The sequence below is a fragment of the Neovison vison genome, chromosome 2 (genome assembly GCF_020171115.1).
Source record: "Neovison vison isolate M4711 chromosome 2, ASM_NN_V1, whole genome shotgun sequence".
NCBI lineage: Eukaryota > Metazoa > Chordata > Mammalia > Carnivora > Mustelidae > Neogale > Neogale vison.
In genome coordinates, this window is record NC_058092.1 from 83,294,071 (window position 1) to 83,318,212 (window position 24,142).

At 37.6% G+C, this 24,142-nt stretch overlaps 1 protein-coding gene across 1 annotated transcript in view; it reads right to left on the reverse strand.

The window, feature by feature from the left end:
- The window catches only part of DPYD (dihydropyrimidine dehydrogenase), an 841,951-nt gene that overhangs the window by 264,130 nt on the left and 553,679 nt on the right, over positions 1 to 24,142 (reverse strand). The window contains exon 16 of the mRNA XM_044238740.1: positions 16,095 to 16,178. Within this exon, the coding sequence (XP_044094675.1) occupies positions 16,095 to 16,178 (84 nt within the window). The remainder of the gene's footprint in view (positions 1 to 16,094; positions 16,179 to 24,142) is intronic.

The following is a 24,142-nucleotide window of genomic DNA, read 5'->3' on the forward strand; positions in this document are numbered from 1 at the left end:
TCAAAAAATGAGAGCTATTTATTGTTAGGAATATAAGCCAATCCTGCAAATTCTTATCAGAAACAGTAGTGATGATTCTAAGAGAATCAGAAACCATAAGGCAGATTCAAACAAGAAAAATTCCAGGTTAGAAAAAGAGAAGAAAAATATCATTGAAGAAAAAGGTAAAGTTAAATATGGGAAGAAAAATTACAATTCAGTGAGGTGAAAGGAGTCTCAGACCTGAGAACCACCCGTTACTGAGGGCTGGAGAGAGAGAGGTGAGAAGGACTGGGGAGGGTGACCAAATAAAAAGAAAGCCACAAGGATACTGAAACCTTTTTAACTAAGTAAAATTAAACTCTATCATGATACTGGCTAGGCTACTGGTGGTGAGAAGGAAGGAATTAAATACTCAAGTCATTAGATTTAGTCCAAAATGCCAGACTCAAAAGCTTCTTAAATTGAAGATTAGTACTATATTCAGCCATGTGTGTGTGTGTGTGTAATGTTGTATTTAATAATATATATATATATATTTAATAATCTAGCCCTCCAAATTGATCTACTTTCCTCCTTTTTATGTTCACAATTTATATGGAGTGTGGGTTGCCCGTAATATTTTTATATTTGGTCATCTATATATAAAACTGGGCTACTTTAGTAGGCAGCTATCCCTTTTGACAAATCCAAGGTTATCTAAAAAAGTTTTGAGTAGAGGGGTCAGTAAAATAAATTAACTGATAAATTAATAGCTTATTTTTAGAGGGGCTGTTTTTAAAGATGTTTTAAATTGGCACTAGTGGGAGGGTATGTGCTAAGGTGCGTGCTGTGAAGTGTGTAAACCTGGCAATTCACAGACCTGTACCCCTGGGGCTAATAATGCATTATATGTTTATTAAAAAATTTAAAAAATCATTAAAAATAAACTAAAATTGGCACTAGTCAAGGCACAGGAAGAACTGAGTTTCACTTATTAACATGACTAGAGGTCACAAAATCAGAATAAAAATAAAAGGGTATGACAAAATTATTTCAGATTATTTTATATACTGATTTCAAAATATTATCACTGAAGTGTTCAAGTCATAAGTGGAATCTGGCTAATAAAAAATGCAATAGCTGATTCAAAAGAGACTAATACTGTTAATTTTAACAATTAGAGCATGATATCAAAGGCATGCAAACTAGCAACATCACCTTGTCAAGGCAAAGCCATTTAGTAATGACATGGATGAAATTCTGCAGGGTGAACTGGATGCACTTCATGCAAAAGCCAGGGATGTTTGGTGGAATTAGCTGTAACAGGCCTGGCCCATAGGAATGAACCTGTGAGAGGTTCCTGATCTTCTCATCTTGTATCCCGCCACCAAAAGTATTTTCCCCACAACATCCTTTAGGGATGCAAGTGTCCTAAATATCAAATTCACTTATTTACTTTCAGTCTTTTGTCTCCCTTTTCTTTTATTATTTCATAGCTCTTCATAACTATTTCATTAATACTGTATAACTATTTCATAGCTCTTCCTATCTGCCCCCCCTTCTACTTTCTCCCAACTATGAAGAAAATAATTAAAAACTGGAAGTGTGAATTACATGAGACTCTAATATGAGCATTTCACTGCATCTGGAAGCTAACAGGACAACTGACTTGTTGTGGGTGCATAGAATGGACTATATTACATATTCGGGAGTTTTCTCTGAAAGGCCAATTAATAAATAACAAAATCAGAGAAGTCATACCCATGCATTTGCAGAGTGATGTTAAAGGGACTAGTGTTTCTTAAAAAGGAGGGGGGGAAACTGATACAGAAAAAGTTAAGGGATAGAATTCAAAGTGGCAAGAAAGAGAAAAAGAAAGTATAGAATAAAGAAAATATGAAAACACTTAGCTGAAAATTTGGAGACACGAGGAAAGGTAAAGAGATTACTATAAAGGAAACCAGTACAGAGACAGAAGAAATCATTTCAGCTATAGAAAACAATAAGCTAACTTTTTTGAGCTATCATAGCAATTCGTATTTAAAATAACAACTACAGGGGCACTTGGGGGGCTCAGTGGGTTAAGCATCTGATTCTTGATTTCAGCTCAGGTCATGATCTCAAGTTCGTGAGATGGAGCCTATGTCATACTCCACAGTGGGAGTGGAGCCTGTTTAAGATTCTCTCTCTTCCGGTCCCTCTGCTCCTCACTCTTTCTCTAAAAAAATCAATCAATCAATCAATCAATCAAATAACAACTACAGCAGAAGTTAATCATAACCCTGGAATAAAACACAGTAAAAAAAAAAAAAAAAGAGAGAGAGAGAGAGAGAGAAAGAGAGATGAAATATAAAAACACAACAGAGGTAGACCAAACTGAATATCGGTGGTGATTCAGAAGAAACGGGTTAGAAGATAGTAAGTTTACAAAATGACAAGTAAGCATGTAAAAGCAAATAGAGAGAAAAACATTTAAAAGGAAAAAGGAACTAGGTACTGTGAAACGAAGAACTTAATTGTAGTTGTTTATTTAATTCACTGATACTTAATAAGTACATATACTGGCATAATTAAATTCAGCTACTGCCAATATTATAAAAATAGATAGCCGCATCAGAGGTCAGGTTACCATTTCTGTTTATTTATTTATTTTTTAACTGCAACACAAAAATTGGTTTGAAGAATCTGGCACATTCTCAGGTGTTCACTGCCAAGAAGATTTGGGCTTTCTAATCCAATCATTTCTAAATCCACTGAATTTAGGTAGAAAAATCATAAGTTCTTTGAAAATAAATCTACATATAAGAAATGTTAGTTCCAAAGGAGTCAATGAAGAGAAAGTGGAGAAGGCAGGATGACAAATGACAGTATGTGACGTGTCCACAGAAAGAAGTTAGGGATAAGGGACATGAGCAAATAAAGAATGTAAAAAGAACAAAACTGATGGTGTTCAATGTCCACAGCACCTGCACCATCCCTGACACAGTATAGCTGCTCAATTAATGACTGATGGATTAACTGAATCAGTGAGTGTTCCAGCTACCAGAATTAGCTTTTCAGACTGTGTTCATCAACAGAAAAACAATTACAGAAAGAGCGAGTAGGTAGCTTTGCAAGAAAGAGTGTCAAAACAATTGCCATGTTGGACTAAATCTACTCGGAGAAGGAGAAAGAGATTGAATAATCTAAAATTAGGAACAAAACTTACAGATTCTGTGACTTGATCTACAGGGAAGAAATAGGTCTGCGCTGTTCCCAGAGAACTATTCTCCTGGTTGCTTTGATTGTGTTTTATTGCCATCAGCCTTGGCACTCCTCTGGACATGTGTTTTGGATTCTTGGAACCAAAATGAATAGTACATACAGTAAAGTGCATCTATCCTGAAGGGAAAATGACAACCACATAACACCATGTAAAAGAATGCCGACAAAAAGAGAATTTGTTTTTCTGCATTATATGAGACAATAAGGCAGAAAGAGAAAGAAAAGTAAAGCAAATGACTGCATGACAGAAAAGGAGAATGAGGCTCACAACACACAAGACCAAGGGAGGGGGGGTGGGAGAGCCCACGAAAGCAGAAACAAGGTAACAAAAAGGACAAAACCAGCAGCAGAAAAGAACTGTCAGACACAAAACCCTCAAAACAATAGATAGGAAAAAAAGGAACAAGATGACAGGAAAAGAACAGCATGGAATCTAGTAAGAAAAAGAAACAAAAATTTCAAATAATGGATTTTCTAACACCCCTGCTGTTCCGGCAGTGCATTGTGTCACAGTCTCACAGAGCAGTGCATAATTTATTATGGTCACTCACTGCCAGGCTGTTATAAAGGGCAACAGCTATACGAAAATACTCCCCACCGCTGGATGGCTTAATGATCTACCCTTTGTAAAGGGGCAGGGCTGTGGAATGGCAGGCGAGGGCAGAACCACGCATGGGGCTGGACGGCGTTCTGCCTACTTAGTGCTCTCCACCCTTTGAAGAAGGGGTGAATTCTCTCTTGGGCACTTCTGTGGGGGTTCTTTACCCCTCTTCAGCTGCTCCCAAATAATCACCAACTAGCGGGAGTAGTTTCTTAATGCCTGATACCACAGACTGTCTCCTTTATGGGAGGGGTGGTGTCAAATTTAAACAGCAAAAAAATGATTTTTAAAAATAAAAACAGACATTGACAATTAACATTCATGACTGTGAAACTGCACTAGGTTTTAATCATGCCCGGAAATTGAAAAAAAAAGAAAGAAAGAAAGAAACATTAGGGTTTCCCTTTCAAACTGAATTTAGACACAGAAAAAATTAGTAACACATAAAAATAAAGGTAGTTAAAAAAATTATTTTTACCAATTATTTTGAGGAAACTAGTCTTTTCAGTAGTATTTATCCAGAGGAGCTTCCATTACTCCCACAAACAGCACTATTTTCAAAGAGAGATGTATCATTAAGATATGTAATAATTTGTGTGCTTAGTAAAGCCAGGAATTTTCTTTCTGGAGAGGAAGCGGTGCCCAAGGTTAGGAGCACAGGCTCTTGAGCTAGAGGCCAGGATTTGAATACTGAGGTGGTCATTTGCTTGCTGTGCGACCTGTCACACTACTTATTCCTTCTGTCTCTAGGTTCTCCCATCTATAAAATGGGTGTAATAATAGTAAATAAATCATAGAGTTGTGAGGATTACAGGAGTTAGACCTTGTATCAGAGCCTAGCAAGTAGCACAGCAGGATCATATCTGCTCTCACATAATGTATGAGGCAACATTCAGGGAGCATTTGTAATTCACAACTGGGAATGGAAACAGGTGAAAATAAAGTTCTTAATTTCCTGGAGGCCAGGCTAAGGAAGTTTATTTTCTTTCTCTCTTTTCAACCCCAGATAGTGGCCTTGTTTACATAGGATAGATAGCAAGTTTGAAAAAAAAAAAAAAACAGAGTCAGCCACTTTGATGTCTTTTGTCCTCCAAACTCCTCCAATAACGTGTAAAAAATGTTCATTCTTAACAACGATAACAACAACAAAAACAAAAGATTACTAAGTTCCAAAGACAGAGTATTTGAAAAGGAGACAGACTCCTGTCCAGGGCACAGGGAACTGTAAATAATATGTGTAAGTGAGTAGTATGTACCTCTGGATAAACATATTTAGAATGGATCTGAGACACAAACTGGAGAAATCAGACACATGACACCTAACACGATTGAGGCGGAAGGATGACCAAAAACCAGAGCAATGTATTGACACTGTTTTAGAGAAAAGTAAAATGACTTGAAATACAAATCTTAACTTAAAAAAAACAAGAACTGCTATCCTGAGTCATATTCATAAACCACTCTGCTCAGGATCTTCTCATTGCCAACGGCACGCGCACACACACACACACACACACACACACCACATTTTGTATGAAGACTTAATTCAATTATTCATTCATTGAAACCTTCATTAATCTGTCCAAAAATTATTTATGGAACCTACCAGGTACCATAATAATATTAATCCTTGGGGATTCAATGTGGAGCAAGTCACTCCACCTCAGGTCCTCTGTCTGTAAATATGGAATATGTTTTATCTTCCCCTTCAAAGTTGACTGAGGAGTGGGTATGATCCCACGGGTGGAAACAGCTAGCACAAGGCTTGGGATACAAGACATACTAAGTGAACAAATACAATTTTTATAATCTATGAATTTATTCTCTTGGGATATATCCATATCATAGTAACTATACTTGTATTGTTGCCATCTCAAAAATATAATTCCTTATTTATTATATACTGGGAAAATTGTATTTCACTTTATCCTACTTTATTCACTTTATCCATCTTCTCTATGAGAGAGTGATATGTTTAATAGTCAAGATGTTTTATGGGTAAGCTTTTACTTGTTTAAAATAAGGATGGATTCATTTACAAGAAAGTTTTTGCTAAGGGCTTAATAGTGGGGATTGGAGAGAGTATACAGAAAATACCAGAATCACAGATATCAGAAAATGCTCTCGGGGTGGAAAGGTGAAGAACCCCTGGGAACTGGAATGAGGAACCATAAATTTATCTGAGACTAGGTCATTAGATGGTTTAAAAATGCTTATCTGTCATGGGGAAGAATGAGTCATTCACTAAACCATGGAGCAAAGAAGAGGAAGTAAGAGAGAGTAAGAATGCTAAGGAGATCTGCTTTCCTGGATCCAGACAATCATGAAGTCAATTTCAACTTCATACCATCAGTTATGTCAGTTAATACATCTGTCTCAGTTCATAATACCAGAATTCCTCCATCTGCATACAAAAGAAAGCTAAGAACTATCTTGCTACTCGTTTTTCCTTCAAAATTCATACCCAACCCATCCTCAAATGCTATTCGATAGACTCCTTATCTCTGGCATATCTATTTCTCCTTCTCTACAATCACTTCTCTAAGCTAAGCTGTAAACCTCCATTATATTTTACATGAACAACTGCCTAGTTATTCCAGACAGCCTTTGTAGGTCCATTCTCATGCTCCTCTAATTCTCTTCTTTAAAATGAAAACACAATCGTATCACCCCACATTGTCACCATCTCACCCACCAAACACATGCACAGGCTTACACACACACACACACACACACACACACCCCAAACCTTTTTATAACCTCCCACTGCTGTCTGTTGGGATAGGATCAAAAGGCTTAACAAGGCATGACTTAGGGGCTTCTATATAGTCTGACCTCTATTTTCCCTTTTCCAGCATCATCTTGTGCCACACGTGTGTGCTTTAAGCACCCTATTCTTCTTTTGCCCTTCAATATGCCTTGTTTCAACCACAGGGCTTTTGCTCATGCTGTTCCCATGGCCTGGAATGCTCTAACCCACCCCAATCATTCCACTTAGTTAAAAATTCTCTAAATACTTCAGTTATCAGATGTAACATCATTTTCTTTTTTAATTTTTTTTTAAAGATTTTATTTATTTATTTGACAGAGAGAAATCACAAGTAGATGGAGAGGCAGGCTGAGCAGAGAGCCCGATGCGGGACTCGATCCCAAGACCCCGAGATCATGACCTGAGCCGAAGGCAGCGGCTTAACCCACTGAGCCACCCAGGCGCCTGTAACATCATTTTCTTATAAAGTCGTTCCTTACCCTTCCAAGTAGTCCAGAAATTTCACATTATATGTTTTTCACATATCAAGGACCACTACTTCATGGTACTATGCCAGTTGTACTTTATTGTTTGTGGGGTTATTTGTGCAATATATGTCTACTCTACTAATGGGAAGATCCCTGAGAACAGAAAACACATCTGCTTTTGCTCATTATTATACTCTCAGCTTTTCATACAATTCTTGGTACATAGTAGAAATCCTAAATACTTGCTGAATGAATAAAAGTAGAGAAGTATTTGATGATTTGGGGAGCACAATGAATACTCTGGGCTCTGTATAGCCTTTGTCTCCTAAATAGAAAGTCTGTTCTCCGAAAGTTTGAGACTGAGGTGACAGAATGTAGAAAGAGAATCAAGAGTGAACATGGGATAGAGGAATAGAGAACAAGACAGGAGAAATGAAGGGATTCGATTGTTCCTTCGTGTACTAAGTTCTCCACATTTGAAAAACATGTTTATAGGAGAAACAGGAATGACATGCCTACTATGTTGCCATATGATCTCAGGTATTGTCAAGGAAAAAAAACATTGATGAACAAAAACTGGCAATAGAGTCTCCATTCATTTGAAAAACAGCTGAAAGTTTCACAAATAAGAGAAAAAATCTGTATGCTACTCTCTGATGAGTCATTAACATACATTAAGTAGAACTGATTTTGCCACTTGATCTATGAGGACTTTTACAACTGAGTACACTCAGTAACAACAGATAGGGAGAGAAAACACTCCAACTAGAAAACATAAACAACAGATAACATGAGGAAAGAAAGACATTCAGAACATCTCAAAGTATCTAAAATTGATTCTCATGCTTTACATTATTATCTCCTTAAACAAAGCTTTTTTTGTAGAGCCTATATTTATTAATCATAATGCAACTTACTGAAGTGTTTTTTTTTGGTGAAGGAACAAAAACAAAGTTAGCCATAAAACATGACTGTCATTAAGATTTCTTCAATGTAATCAACAAGACAGACTTCATATTTGTATAAAATCTATTATTATCAGTAAGTACCATCTCTTGTGTATCTGGCGGGGGAGTAATAGTTCTCTGGGAATGGGGCTGCTAAATGATAGTTAACAAAAGCCCTAGAGTCTTCCATCTTGAATCAAGACTCCTGGATTGTAAAAATGTCATGATTTTAATAAATCTACTTCCCTTGACTTACTTTTTTTTGGGGGGGGGGCACTATTTCCTTCAGTAGTCAGGCAAACCCACATGCTTCCTTCCTGACATTGCTCACCTTCTCCCAGCTCAAAGCTTTAAAGTGATTGTACTCTAAAAGGCTGCTTCTATCCCAGTGGGAAATGTATAAAAACATTATAGCTGAGGCACAAGTTGCCTTAATTTTAAGGTCTTCTTGAAAGTGGTGGCTCTTATGCCTTTCGTTGATTTGTCTTACTCATTATCCTTTCTCTTGCCTTACTGTAAACTCGGCTGCCTCTGAATCTCTCAGCTTCCAAGCGCTTACTAGGTTTTGGTCCAATCTTGGTTTTTTAGCCTAATATGCAGTGTCCTTTACTCCTGAGTCTTTTGTGCCTTTTAATAAATGACTCAGTCTTATTTTCCAGTTTTTCCAAATATTCTAGACTAGTTGGATCCGTGACTAGACCCTTCATTTCACTGCCAGCAATTCTGGTTTCCAATGTTGTTTCTACTCTGCACTGCTAATGCCTGTTATTCTGTGTGACATTATGCTATGCAAACTCTCCATGGTACCATTGATAAGATCATAGCCTCTCCCTACTCTACTCCTGTGTCTCTCTCTTTGGATCAAAGGCATTTTTGGTTTATCTTTATGCTATAAGTCAGCAGGCATATAGAAAACTCTGCTATGCTTCTCAAAGTCACTATGATGTGATCGTTTGAGGGTGATTTAAAAAAAAAAAACACTTTAAAATACTACTGCTGTTATATTTTGGGAATACAACAAGTGATGAGTACAATAAAAGCCACACTAAGTTAAAAAAAGATACACACATTTAAAATGTTTTTCCCATAACCACTCACCAATGATCCACTTATTTGTACTACATGTAATTTTTAAAAACTGCCACATGATTGTTGTCCTAGACATTTATGTGATTACTCCCCCCACCTACAACTGGTATTATTTAAATGGCACTGCTTTCTGCTGAAAATTTAAAATTTTTGAGAGGAAGCAATCATTTTATATCACTAACCAACATTAATAACTTAAACTGAAAACTCATAGAGAATCAGCTTAAGGCGAAATATTGGCAGTTACAGAAATGCCTCTTACAGATTTCCTGTAGTTATATACTTATTTAAGCACCCATGTCTATGCAAATGGTTGAGAATCAAGCTCAAATAAAGGTTGGGCAACAGAATACAGCATAAAGAAAATATTTGTTTGATCAGAGATACTTTTTCTCACAAACAAGTTGATAATTTATTTTAAAGCACTTCTAAAATTATAATGCTGCAAGGAAAATAAGAGAATAGGATATTTTGAATGTATATGGAGAATATCAGATCACTTTCAGTGATCTTTTGCAGAAGCTTATATCATGCAGTCATTTGTCATAGCTCTCCATGAAATGATGTTACTTTGTGACATAATGATTTCCAAACCTGTGAATGTGATGTTTCAGGGACTCAATCCACTGAAGCCAACCTAGGCTATCCCATATTTATCCATTCAACCTACAGACCTTAGTTCCAACTCCCGAACCTTAAGTTATATTCATCCATGCTAAGTAGAGCAAGAATAACATCACTTTCAGGATGATGTGGCACTTTGTCATACATGTATTTTATAGGGGCTGGAATTAAAAGGAGTATGAGGAAATCAAGAACCTGAAACAGAGGACATCTCATGGGCATGTACCAGACCAGTATCAAAAAAAATCTAACTCAGCAGTGATCCCTCCCCTTGAGGTCCTCAAAAAGAGTCCAGGGAGGTCACTGTAGCTTCAGCAGTATTATACTACTGATAGGGCTCCCATATTCTTTTCTCTAGTCTTTGGGGTATCTTATCCTCCTGAGTTCCTGAATTTCATTCCTCTGGGAAATATAGGTAGTACTATGAATTTTCAGTTATGTTGGCTTTAAAACCCGTATCTTTTATACTGTCTCATGCACAAACATCTTATGGGGACCTGATCCAGGCAGATTGTGGTCATTGTTCATGGACCCTGTATTACATATGAGATGGGGGTCTGTTAACCCAGCTGCTGGAGGAAGATTTTATTTCCCAAGGGAGATGCTAACACATCTGGGGCAATGTGGTCTTCACACTTAGTTTTGGATTCTCTTTCTGCTGACAGACGTCTGCTCCCTGGCAAGGGTAAGAGTAATAATCTGTGGTTAATGTTTTATGAAAAATGTTGGCATGTTGTAATAAAAACAAAGCCCTTCTCTCTCTTTTTTTAATAGGCATACAGAGTTTGTGTAAATTAAATTGGACATAGAACAGATCATGAGGGAAATACCGAAGTGTTGTTTGGGTGATCTTAATTTAAGTCAATAATTATTTAAGATCAGTAAACATTTTAAGATTTACCACTTTATATCTGTTTGTTCTTACTTAGCTGGATCACCATGAAAGCAGGACTGCATATGTATTTCCTGATGATGAAATTAATGTTAAGACTGTTTGAGTTAAGCATTTCAGTGTTTAGAAATTCTATGCAGAAGATGTGCGTAAATCAATGAGGGGGCTGTGAGAGAGCAACTTACCAGGTAATAACCGTGGCACTGCCATCTTTCTTTAGGACATTGTTTTAAATGAGAAGCTAGAGTAGTCTTCCCTCTGATTACACTATCATTTTGGAATTTTCCATCTAAAAGCATCCTTACTGAAATAGGTGTATGTTCTATGGCAATCACAGCTACAAGGAAGGCATCCAAACTACCAAAAAATGGGAATCCTGTAAAGGCCAGGGAAATAAGATCTTTGTAGTGTCTTAAAATTGTTAGGCAAAGAAATTCAAATTCATTGACAGTGTGATTCAATCTCTAGGTCTCCAGAGATTCTAACAAGAGTGTACTTCTAGTTTCCACCTTTAAACTTGTTCATGTACAATATATTCTTTTTTCTTTCTCATGGAAAGCTTGGTTGACTGATAAGATATACTCAGTTAATAGATTAGATGTCATTTAAAATAGAATTAGACAGGTGATTTCTATTTGGATAATTTCAGTTGAAAAGTTGTGAATTCTAGGCAGAAAGGTATGGAGTCAGGAGTCAGGAGTTCCCAGGGCACTATACTGGCTTATTCAGCTTAACTAGAGATTTGGATACACCGAAATGACCTGGAGGAAATACTGAATGGAGCGCCAGATGCGGGTCAGTGACAAGGGCATCAGAGGTTATGGACCTTGCTGGTTGCTTTCTTCAGGAGAAGACAAATTAAGTATCTTCCCAGTCCCTGATTCCTTTCCTGTGAATAAGGGGGTCAAACTGGAAAATCCTTCAGGTTACTCTCAGTTCTAGAAATCAGTACTTCACTATGTCACATCATTGACACAAGACAAAAAAGTAAACAATTTGTGTGAAAGATAAGAAAAAGCTTTAAAACTTCCTGTTTTCTGATGGCAGAAAAAAAAAAATCATTTCAAGAGGGCTTAGAACTAGTACTGCAGCATCCTGAGGAGCACACTGCCTCTCGCTCTTCCTTTTTGCCTTGTGGATGATAAAACAGGAAGGTGGGAAGACAAGGCATCTTAGCCCATACCTTCCATCCACAATCTCCATCAACTCCTTTTTCTTTTCGTAGCTGATAGAGGGTCTAAGAATTAACGGCACTGCTGGCTAAAGAAGGCAGCTTAGAGACTCTTCAATGTCAGGAACCTAGAAAGTAGGCAAAAATTCTGGGAAGGGTTGGTTTGGATATTTAAGGGTGGAATTGGAGAGGCACGTACGGATCAAATCCAAGTTTGGGAACAAGCATTTACCCTCGGTCAAACGTTTGCTGCTATTTGCATGAACCACATAGAGTGTTAAAGGAGAGCATTTAAGCTCTAGCTCCTCACTGCTGCATGGTAATGCAGGCCACCATAGCCGTATCTTCCATAATTCAAGAGAGAAAGAAATAGGATCTTCCTTTCAAATCCACCTATTTTTGAAATATTGGTAATAATTTCAGAAACAAGATAAACACAACAACAACAACAGAAAGCTATTCGAGTTTCTTCAACTCTTGCCTGAATTCACATTAGAACTTCTGCAGGATGAAATTAAAAATGGTCAATTATTCAAGGACAAAAGAGGGTTATTCACCCAGTGCCATCAGAATACATATTTAGGAAAAGGAGAAGACCTCCAAGAGGTGACATTTTATCTGAACTTTATAGAATTGACTATAGTTTAATTATATTTTTAAAGTAATATGCCAGCACAGGAATTTGGCTCACACAGACTGCATGAAGACAATTTTTTTTTTTTTAAGATTTTACTTATTTGATAGAGAGAGGGTGGGGGGAGCACCAGTAGGCAAAGTGGCAGGCAGAGGGAGAGGAAGAAGGCTCTCCGCTGAGTAGGGAGCCCAATGTGGGGCTCAATCCCAGGACCCTGGGATCATGACCTTAGCCAAAGGCAGCTGCTTAACCGACTGAGCCACCCAGGTGCCCCACAAGGACAACTTTAAATCTGAATGTTAAGACATTGGGGAGGCTCCCTTATTCAGAGAGATGTAACATCTACTAAGTAGATGTGTGTGTGTGTGTGTTTAAGGATTTTATTTTTATTTTTTTGACAGAGAGATAAAGAGAGAGAGAGCACAAGCAGGGGGAATGGAAAAGGGAAAGGAGGCTCCCCACTGAACAGGGAGCCCGATGTAGGGCTGGATCCCATCATGATGTGAGCCAAAGGCAGAATCCCAATCAACTGAGCCATCCAGGCACCCCTTGCTTGTGTTTTCATATATTTAGAGAAATGTAAATTTAGAACTACAAGAGACTTTAGAGATAACTTAGTCCTGTACTGTACTTTCAGTTAATAATAATAATATTTAACGCTTATGCTAGAATACCAATTTATTAAGAACTATTCTCGGTGACTTATCTACTTATCTATATTCAGGCTTCCATGCTAATGAAAGTTCAGGCCTTGGCAACTGCTGACCAGACTTGTGACCTGGGAAGCATGGAGTTTTTGTTGCTGTTTTGTTTGTTTTTGTTTTTATTTTATTGTTGTTCTTGTACAGTAGGATAAAAACTCAACCTATTCAGAGGGTGATTGTGAGGACAAGAAAACTAATTTTTTTTTCCACGTTGTAATATACCTCCAACTCTTCGGAGTGTACACAACTAAAGCTAGAGAATATTTTAACTTTCGCTTGAGCATCAAAGTAATCAGGGATTTTCCATTTCACTTCGTAGGAAATATACAATACAAATTCCCAAGGTCAGCTTGAGATTTTCTTTATTTCTACAAATTCCATAAATATATGATTTCTATATATTGTGGAGTAGAGGTTATAGCCTTCTCTGTTCAAAAATTTCACAATATTTGGTCACTTACAGGTACATTCATAGAGAGTTTAAATATCTAAATATATATTTAAATATATACATATGTAGTTAATATAGAATGACTTAGATACAAAGGCAGTATTTTTCCCTTATGAAATATTGGTGAGAAAATATATGACATAACGGTGGAAAAAACATGTTTAGAAAGGAAACTGTACCATACTGTGATACTCTGCCTCTTCTTAAGGAGCTAAAATTATGATGATTTCTAGAAACACCAGTGGAAAAAGTACAAGAGAGTGTTTCCAATAGATAAATGCTCTAGGCATGGAACTAATGTCAGTTTGTTTCATTCATGAAGCAAACACTTATCAGACTCTGGCGATGCTCACAGCTCTGTGCTCTGCACACACGGACTTTCCAAGAGATGGAACGTGGGATCCCACTGCAATGGGGAAGAGGAACTGGAATGGCTTCACAGTTCCCCACACTGAGTACAAATTTCCCATCCCAGCAGCTTACAAGTATTCAAGACTATGAAGCTCAAAGAGAAAGGAAGAGGCAATGGAAACGGGAGGTAGAGAAATTGAAAAAAAAAAAAAAAAAAAGGAAGTAAAGGGAAAGATGAATAAGACCCAGATATATCTATGTCTACTCTAAAGAGTCAGATTTACAGTAAAGTTTTTTTTTAATGAACTAATATTCTTCCTGCCCTCCATTTAAAATATTGAACACATTCCTGTGTCCTGAGGCAGAGTAATCATTTAAAATATGTTGGAGCAAACACGACTACATTTGTTTTATTTTTCAATTCTATGACTTAAACGAGAATATAATTCAAAAGAAAATTTCTAAATGTGGCTGATAAGAACTGGTTTCGGTTTTAGAAATTATAACAAGTAAAGCAGCAATGTTCTCAAGTTTCCTTCAGCCTAAGGTATCATGGTTTTTGGAACATATGTTCTCCAAGAGTTTTAGAAATCTTAATACTAACTCTACTGCAAAATTTTACTGCTTGGTATCCTCATTCAGCCAAAGGCTATGCAAAAATTTATGTAGCTAAATAACTCTCTGGAGAGGATATACCTAAGACACTTAACAGCTGGGTAAGTTCAGATGTGTTCACAGAGTCAAAGCTCACTCTAAAAAAATAAGCTCAAGGTTGGGCAACATTTTCAGAATAATTGTCATTTCTGTGGCAAGAAATACATATTAAAATGTATCCTTCTTTAAAACATTAGTCAACAGATCTAAATGTTTCCATAGCTGTTTTTATCCACTTAACTAAAAAAATATCTTGGGTCTAAGTTTCAGACACTGTGCAAGGGTTATAAAGAGAGAACCTTGACTACCTCAGGCCCTGTTCCAGCTGTGATTTTAGAAGCCTTCCTCATTTCAGTCAAGGTACACATGTTGACATACTGTCAACCAAGGCTTGGTCTGTCACCACACTGACTGATCCTCTGTGTAACCTGTTGTGAGTGGAACAGAGGATATACTTGAAAAACACTTGACTAGGCCTTCTCCCGCTACTACATGAGAATGGTTTCTACCTAAGTCACAAATCTATTCTGAATGTTAATTAAATATTTACAAGGTACTTTAAAATCCTCCCTGAATGCTAATATGAAAATAGCAACCTAGGTTCATTTGAATAAGCAGAAATTTTTGCCCTTCCAAATGAAGGGTCTCTGGCCTCTGAGTTTAATTCAAATAATCCAAGGATTTGGAAAAAAGAAAAAAAAAAAAAGAATTGAACACCTACTATGTACAAGACCCTGTGCCAGATGTCAAGACAAAAGTAAACTTTCCAGGACTAGAAAATTTGTCATAAATGACAACATTTCATATTATTTAATTCACACCATTTCCCTCTGGGCTTAAAAGCCAAATTAGATGCAAAACACTCACCTTTTTAGCATGAAGCTTTTACATTGCTCCTTAACATACAACACTGTATCCTAGTTACATAAAGATGCAGTATTTTCTACACATTAACATATATTTCCACATTTTATTCATTAGGTTTTTGAAAGTATTTTAGCATGAAGTTTCCATTTATTGTATCCCAAAATAAAAATAGCATCAAAGTCTTTTTGCAACTCCCAAAACACAGTTAGGGAATAATGATCATATGCTAAAAAATGTAAAATGCAATTTATGCTGTGCCCCATTTACTACAAAATCACTACGAACAATGCATTTTGTACAGTATATTGCTCCAGGGAAACTGGATCAGCATCAGGAATGAATAAAGAACATTGCATTTGAAATCAGCTAATTCTGCTTCAGTGCTTTTAAAAACTATTTGTTATGATATTACTTCCTGTCAAGCACATAATGTGATATTTTCCTCAATAAAACTAAACAGTTGCTGTAATTTCAGTTTCCCTCATTTTCCACTTTTTAAGCACTAAATATTTAAACAATGCAGACCTGGAAGTTTCAAGCCAGTTATCTGATCCACACATCTTGTGGCCTAAGGTACAGTTCCTATCCATACGGGGATATGTTCTTGTCCCCCAGAAATACACAATGGCAGCTGTTGAGGTCCTTACCTGCCCGCAAGCCAGGCCCATTCCTCTTTCTCCCATGCCATGTGGACACGATAAATTTAACTCCAGGGCATCTGCTCCAGAAGCCTTGAGGACATGGAAGGAAAATGCAAGAAAAGGCAAAGCTTTATTTGTGTCCCGAAACACTTTTGCCATTAGTAACTGAACATAGGTCACATTTGTTAAATTTAACCTTATAGCTATCTCGTGAGGTGAGTTATGACTCTCAAATGAGAGTGTCTGTAACAATAACAATGATAACAACAGCAAATATTTCTTCGGTGCTGCTAAGTGCTCTATGTGCTTTATACTTATTATCTCTGATTCTCATAGTCCTTGGATTAGCAGGACACAAATTTTGCAGACAAGGAAACCTAAGCACATAGTTCATGACAAACCTGGTATATTAAGAACACAGCAGAGATTTTAACCCAGATCTGTTTGACATCACACTTAGTCTTCCCTACACAGCTTCTATTTTTATAAAAACAAATCTTACCATTCTGGACAATTGGTATGGAAGTCATAGTGCAACGCAAAATGGAGTAGGCTACGTGGAATGCATACAAGTAAAATTTTAAATGTTTTGAACTGAGAATCAATTGTAATGCATTAGAAATAAGTTCATGATAAGAAACATGAAGTGCAGACAATTTTGTCTTTAATAATTAAATAGGATTCCTTCTAATTTAGCTCATTAATTCATTAATATACAAATGAGTCCTGCAAAATTGAACACAACAGTTCATTCGAAGTATTCTTACATTACATGAAGAATCATAGAATTTGTGACCAGTCTTCTGTGAAAAACTCTCAAAAACAAGCAAAATGCTTTTTTAATAGTTTAATATGGTAACTGGAGGGATGCAGGATAAACTATAAATGAGTCACGTTTGTATATTATTTTACCTAATTTCTAGAATTTCCCCAATGCCACAATTTCTTATTAAGTAAGGTCAACTAGAAGCTTGAGTCTGTTTCTGTAACATTAAACAAGTCTGTCGCATCACTTAAAAATAGAGTTCGTTACTTTGTAAGTGTACCACAAATCTTACTTTAGGCCAACAGCTGTTTCTTCAAGGGCTTGCTTTTTTTCCTGATCAAGATTTTAGCCCATTTTTTCCTGCTTTATAAATTTTAAGTAGGATCTCAACAAATTGAAGAATTCTAGTTAGCTATTCTTCGGTTGACAATCTTCCCAATCCTATTCATTAGTGAGTCTGTTTTTTCTTTTGCATATTTGTGAAAGTTCATTTGATTATTGAGCTTATTTTCTAATATGGTTTTCATTATGGATTTTGATTCCCTAATTCAGTTTTAAAATGCTCCATATTATCTGAATATTACCATGAATCATGCCACTTTTTTTTTTCCCTGCTGATTTAGTGGTAGGCATGAACAAAGCACAGCCTGGGTTCTAATCCCAGATCTGCTAAGGAATAGGGGATGCTTTAGGAAGTTAGTTAATCTTTGTTTCCAACTACTCAAGTATAAACTGTATATAATAGAACCTATCTAAAAACCATGTCATGTGGGAATTATCAGCTCAATTAAAAGATTGTACATTGCAATTATATAAAGTATTTCCCATTTTCTTACTCTTAGTTATTTCAAATATTTCCTTTAGACCTGTTTCTTTAGCTGGAATTCAATAATTAACAGAAATCAGTTCAGTAACATTTTGGATTAGATAAACTTTAAGGGGCATCTGTAAACATATATACATTATACATCTTTCTTAAAATGTAAGTTGAAGCTTACAATTAGCCATGATAGTAGATGATAATAACTAACATTTATTGAGTTATTAATATTATTGAGTACTTACGATATGCCAGATACTTTACTAGGCTCTTTGTAGTGGGATATAAATTTATTCCCATTTTATAAATGACAAAATAGAGGTTACAAAGAGTTCAAGGGACTTGGTTAATATTTCACATCTTGTAAATGAGAGTGGGGTCTTGAAACCAAGCATTCTGAGTCCAGAGCCTGTATTCTTAATATCAAAACTTATTAGAAATCACTAATTACAAGGCTGGAGTTGGTACAGTGTGTTAAAGACATAACATTTGACATCCTTAAAGCTTCTAAACTTAAAGTAAAATTAAAATCTCATAAAACCACTTATCCCCCTTAAAGGCTCTTCAGTGACTAATTAATAAATATTTCTCCAGCATTATATACATCTACAAACATCGACCCACCAAACACATCTGAAAAAGCCTTTGATTATCTCAAAACTGAGATAATCCTACTCAAGTTGACACCAAGAGACAGAGAATATTCATTTGGCCTCTGCTTGAATATTCTCCTCACAGGATGTACACCACCTTAAAAGGCAGTTAATTCCATTTTCAAGCAACTATATGCATTCAAAAAGCCTTAATTGCTGAATTAGCATGAAATGTTAAATTAACTGAAACTGGGCATGCATTCTGACTCCTGTTAGTCACAGCTTTTTAGTTTACTCACTTAGCCCAGAGTTTATTCTACCTCACCTAAATGATTACACAATAAAGTAATCTAGAGAAGGCCATGACATAGAAAATCTGCTGTTTCTAATTTCATACATTATCTACTTATCACCCATTTATTTATATGAAGGAGAATGTCTCTGTTAATAGCCAGAACTCTGGAGGCAGATTTCATGGGTTTGAATCCCACTTTTACTACATACTACCTGTGTGGTGTTGGGCATATTATTTGACTTTCCTTCGCTTCATCTTCCTTGTCTCCAAAAAGTGGAAAACCATCGAAGTAACTTGTACGTTGTTTGGTAAGCTATAAATCAGCTTAATAAAAGTGAATGACTTAGAACAGTGCCAATAGACTCTAGTAAATATTATGCAAGTATAAGCTATTACTGTCTAACTAGGGTTTCTCTGTCTGTCTTTACATCCATCCATCCATCTACCAATCATACAGCCATCCAATGACAATCTCCAGCCTGCCCTTCCCCAGTCTTCATCTGTAAAAGGATTTAAAGTAATAAAAAAAAAAAAGTAATTATTTATACTTCAGTGGGGGAGGGAGAAAGAAAAGGGAAAAAAAAACAATACTTAGTAATTATCAGAATAGTGATAGCAGTGTAGTTTCTAAAATTCTCTGAGTCACTTAATAAAAACTCTCAGAAAAACTAAGGTAGCAAAATCACAAACCTTTGTACGATATATACAACAAAATCAGATAACAAAGTTCTTCCTCTTCTCCCTTTCTTACTCCTCCCTTCCTCCCTGATCATGTAGTTTTAAAGTCATTGGGTAGGACACACAAAGGCAGCTGACTAAGAGGATATAGAAGGAGCCATGAGAGCCCGGCATGGGGTATCAGAGCCCAAGAACAATAGGATGGATGTCCACATAGAGGGCGGCTTGCTGTAGTACATCAGGGCCCAGGTAGGAATGAAGGTGTCCATGGGTGGTGGGGACTGGCAAAAAGCATCAAAGCCCCAAAGGGTCAGGATGGTGCTCCCTCAGTGGAACACAAAAGGTACACTTCTTGAATATTCTCTTAATTTCATCTGTTAAAAGAATATAAAATGTGCAATGTTGACTTTCTACATAGCAACACTGTCATCTAGTCTCAACTACCCAAAACTAGAGACACAAGTTTGTGATCTTAAACCACTCTGAATTGGATTTGGCACAGATTAACCCTGAACGGGCCTGGGCTCCATGAATTCTAAGTCAGTGACTATCTGTTGTATGCAAGGAGGAGTCCACCTTTCGATTCCATCCTGTCCTGCTAACTGTCACTCTGCAGGGACTTATATCCACCTGCTGCAACACATTTCTGTAATGTACCTGTCTACTTTCTACTTCAGCCTACTTGAGATCTCCTAACTCTAACATCAATTCAATTTCACAACACACTGCTAGCCCAAATTCAGGTTAAAAAAATGGTAAGAACCTGGCTTTTAAGTGGTTTGTTTGGTCCCTCTGCTAGGAATGGTGTGGTCACCTGGTTTTGATACCTGTCTTTCCACTGAACCTTCCTTGTGTCATCCTACCAATCACGGTCAGACCTTTGGCAATCCTTCCTCAGATCCCTGACTTAAAATCTTCTACTTTGTATCTTAATCACCTCAAGCTCATGGGTGCCAAATGAAGTACCATGCTTCTCATTCATCCTGTAATTGCTTCCTTTTCCTTGGTCACATGTCAGGACACCAACTCCGTACCCTTATTTTACTTCAACAAATATTTGACAGGTACCCACTGGTAAGCAAAACCCTATGCTTGGATTGGAGATTAAGCAGTAAACCAGTCAGGAGTCTCCACCCCCAAGGAGCTTGCTTTGTAATAAGCAGGACAGATGTTAAAGAGCTAATGACACCATTGCTTATTACTTCATTAAATGTCACAAAGGAAAAGAACAGGCAGAGGGACACTGAGATTCTGGGGAACCTGAAGCTTAAACAAACTGGGAAAACTTCCTTAAGAAAAAAATTAATTAAAAGTACAAACACAGGGTGCCTGGGTGGCTCAGTGGGTTAAAGCCTCTGCCTTCGGCTCAGGTCATGATCTCAGGGTCCTGGGATTGAGCCCCGCATCGGGCTCTCTGCTCAGCAAGGAGACTGTGTCCTCCTCTCTCTCTCTCTGCCTGCCTCTCTGCCTACTTGTGATCTCTCTCTCTGTCAAAAAAATAAATAAAAACTTTTTAAAAAATTACAAATACAAAATTTAGGTACAGGGCCCTAGAAGTGACTTGGGCAAGTAAGGGCCCTGAAGCTTATGTTTCACTAGTTTTAATGGTAAATTGGCTTCTGAGGACAGGAGCTCAGAAGGAGCAAGACAGAGGATTTAACCCACTAGTCAGGGCACTCAGAGTTGAGAAAGAGAGAACATACGGTGAGCAAGAGAGAAAATTCCAGGCCAAAGGAACAGCAAAGGCTCTCAGTTGGGAGCATGTCAGAGGAGTAACAAAAGACCAGTGGGTGTCGAACATGGACAGCAAACTGAGGATGGCACTGGGGAGGCAGGCAGAGGCCAGACTATGTAGTAATTCCAGGTCAAGTTAAGGATTTCACCTCTTAGGAGAAATAGTGTGAAGATTTTGAAGGGACTGAGAGCAAGGAGATGAGTGGCGCTGTCTCAGTTCAACTGGGATTAGGGTGGCAGCGATACCTATGGAGACACATTCAATGTATACACTGCTTCGAATTTGATGGCCTTCCTTGCCACACAAACTTTGGTCACCAGCTTAAAAAGGGATGTCAGTCCCTGTGGCTGTCCTGGCAACTCCTATATTGCCAGCTCTCACAGCTCCCTCAGCATGAAAGCTGCACTTTGCCACAGCCACCAGCATACTAGTCCCAGTGACAGCTCCAGGAATGCCAATGGCCAGCCAGCCCTGACCAGGGGGCTCAGACTTTTCCCCTCCATTCTGGGTTTAGATCTCACAACATCTCACAAGAAACAGCACACAGGAAACACTTCACAACACGGTGTGGCATTTCACTTCCTTAGCAGCGGCCCCCAAAGGGGCAGGATACATAACCCTCCAGAAGTGTGGAGGAAAGGACAGCTCTGGGGTGTGAAATTTGACCAGTCCAAGTAAGTAGACAGAAAGGAAGCAGTAGGTGCATCTCTCACCCTTCTTCTCATCTCAACTGTTGAGAGGCAGGATGATTCCACGCGGCACTCTCTGTCCCATGTGACTGAGCCATCAGCTCCATTTCCTTGGGAAGTGGGAGCCAGCTCTGTCATGTACCACACAGGCTCTGCTTTCCCTTCTTCCTGTCCCATTTCCCTTTTCTTCCCACTCATACTGCTCTGGGGTGGTAGCCTTCAATCAAGCATCTTCACGTGAACTTTGACACGGGCTATGTCTTCTAAGCTAATGTACATTAAGCAAGAAATGGCTCTGAGATCTATTAAAATGAGCTCCAATCTACGCAAGACCTGATATTGTGAGTGTTCAGTATGGTTCAGTTTGGTGTCTTTCCAATCTTTTTAAATGGTACTGTTTGATACAGCTGAGGCTATATCTTATTCACCTTTGTTTTTTGGCAAGAAACCATGCACGCAGTAGGTGCTTCATAGATCTTCCTTTGTGTGGAATTGGAATAGGTTATCTATGACCCAGAAAAGGAAGAAATCCTGTGATCAGATACTAAAAATTGAACAGACCCTATAATGCTACTGATTTGACACTAAACTGTAAAAACTTTTCCAGAGGCCACTTCTTTTTCCTGGTGTTTATAAAACAACAAATTCAAACCAGGTCGAAAAATGCGTAAAAGATGACATTAAAAGTGTGGTCATTTGGGGCGCCTGGGTGGCTCCGCAGGTTAAGCCTCTATCTTCGGCTCAGTTCATGATCTCAGGGTCCTGGGATCGAGTGCCACATGGGGCTCTCTGCTCAGCAGGGAGCATGCTTCCCCCCGTCCCCCTCTGCTTGTCTCTCTGCCTACTTGTGATCTCTCTCTGTCAAATAAATAAATAAAATCTTAAAAAAAAAAAAAAAGTGTGGTCATTCCTGGGTTAGAGTGAAAACGAAGGGTTGGTTCAGTATGGTTCTATTTCTAGAAGAAAACAAAACTTTCTAAAAAATATGCACATGATAAAGAAGATACACTGGATAGACATTTAAAAAACAGCATTCAGTTGAATTTACCATATTTTAAGAATGTACCTAGTTTCTATTTTTTTTTAACCTCGCTCACATGGTCTTAAATGTTTATTCAGAATAGTAAAATACAGTGGTAGCCACTTGCAAAATAAACAAATAATAATGATTGTTCTTATGCAAATTTTTGTTCTGACACAGTTTCTCTGTCTTTACTTTTCCGTGTTGCGGTAGGGATCTGGATCTGTCCTGCTGGTACACGTGTCATTTCTGTTTTCAGATATAACAGTAAAGAGCTCATAACAGATTTCCTCAGTTCCCTATCACATAATTCAAAAATCAATCTATGACAAGGAGAGGAACTTCATGAATTTAAAGTCTATTCATCATCACATTAAGTCATTTGCTGAACTTAAAACTGGTGCTAGAACCGCTGGTGTGACATCTCTGATTTCTTACCACCCGTTAGCACAACCCCCGAAGAAATGTACATTGTAAGTGGTACAGTGACTTTGGCTTGAATACTTTTGTTTTTCTTGGTTTCTTTTAATATGGGCTCTTACTTTTTTTCTTTCTTTCTTTTTTTTTTTTTTTTTGTTAAAGATTTTATTTATTTATTTGACAGACAGAGATCACAAGTAGGCAGAGAGGCAGGCAGAGAGAGACAGAGAAAGGGGGAAGCAGGGTCCCTGCTGAGCAGAGAGCCCGATATGGGGCTCGATCCCAGGACCCTGAGATCACGACCTGAGCCAAAGGCAGAGGCTTTAACCCACTGAGCTCCTCACCCCTGTTTCGGTGCCCCTAATGTGGACTCTTTCATTGTAAAAATAACCTGTTTTAATCTGTTCTGAAGCATGCATTCAGAAAGACAAAACCAACTACTGACTCTACAAAGTGCTACTGCGTACCTAGAACCTACCACAGGAGCTAAGATGAATTCTGCTACCTATTGTTGCCCTCCAGTGGAACGTGGAGGCCTGAGGAGAGCTCCTTCAGGTGATAGGCCCTGGGACAGCCCCTATTTTTAAGATTATAGTGAAGATTTTTTTAAATTGACATTATCTATAGATTGACCTTCTTGATATGTAGACTGCTTTCCTGGGAAAAGATTCTACGGACTGGTTAAATGTATAACTTTTTCTTTTTAAAGAAAAAAGAATTAAAAAATATATATATATATATATATTTTTTAAATAAAAAAGAATGATTTCTCCCCGGGATGCCTGGGTAGCTAAGTCCTTAAGCCTCTGCCTTGGGCTCAGGTCATTATCTGTGGGAAGCCTGCTTCTCTCCGACTGACCCTGCTTGTGTTCCCTCTCTCACTGTGTCTCTCTCTGTGAAATAAATAAAATCTTTAAAAAAATAAATAAAATAAAAAAATTTCCCTTCTTTTCTCCTTTTTTCTTTCCTTTCATTTTTGTTGTCCTTTTTCGTTCTTTTTTTTTGCTACCCGTACTTAGAAAATGATATTAAATAAA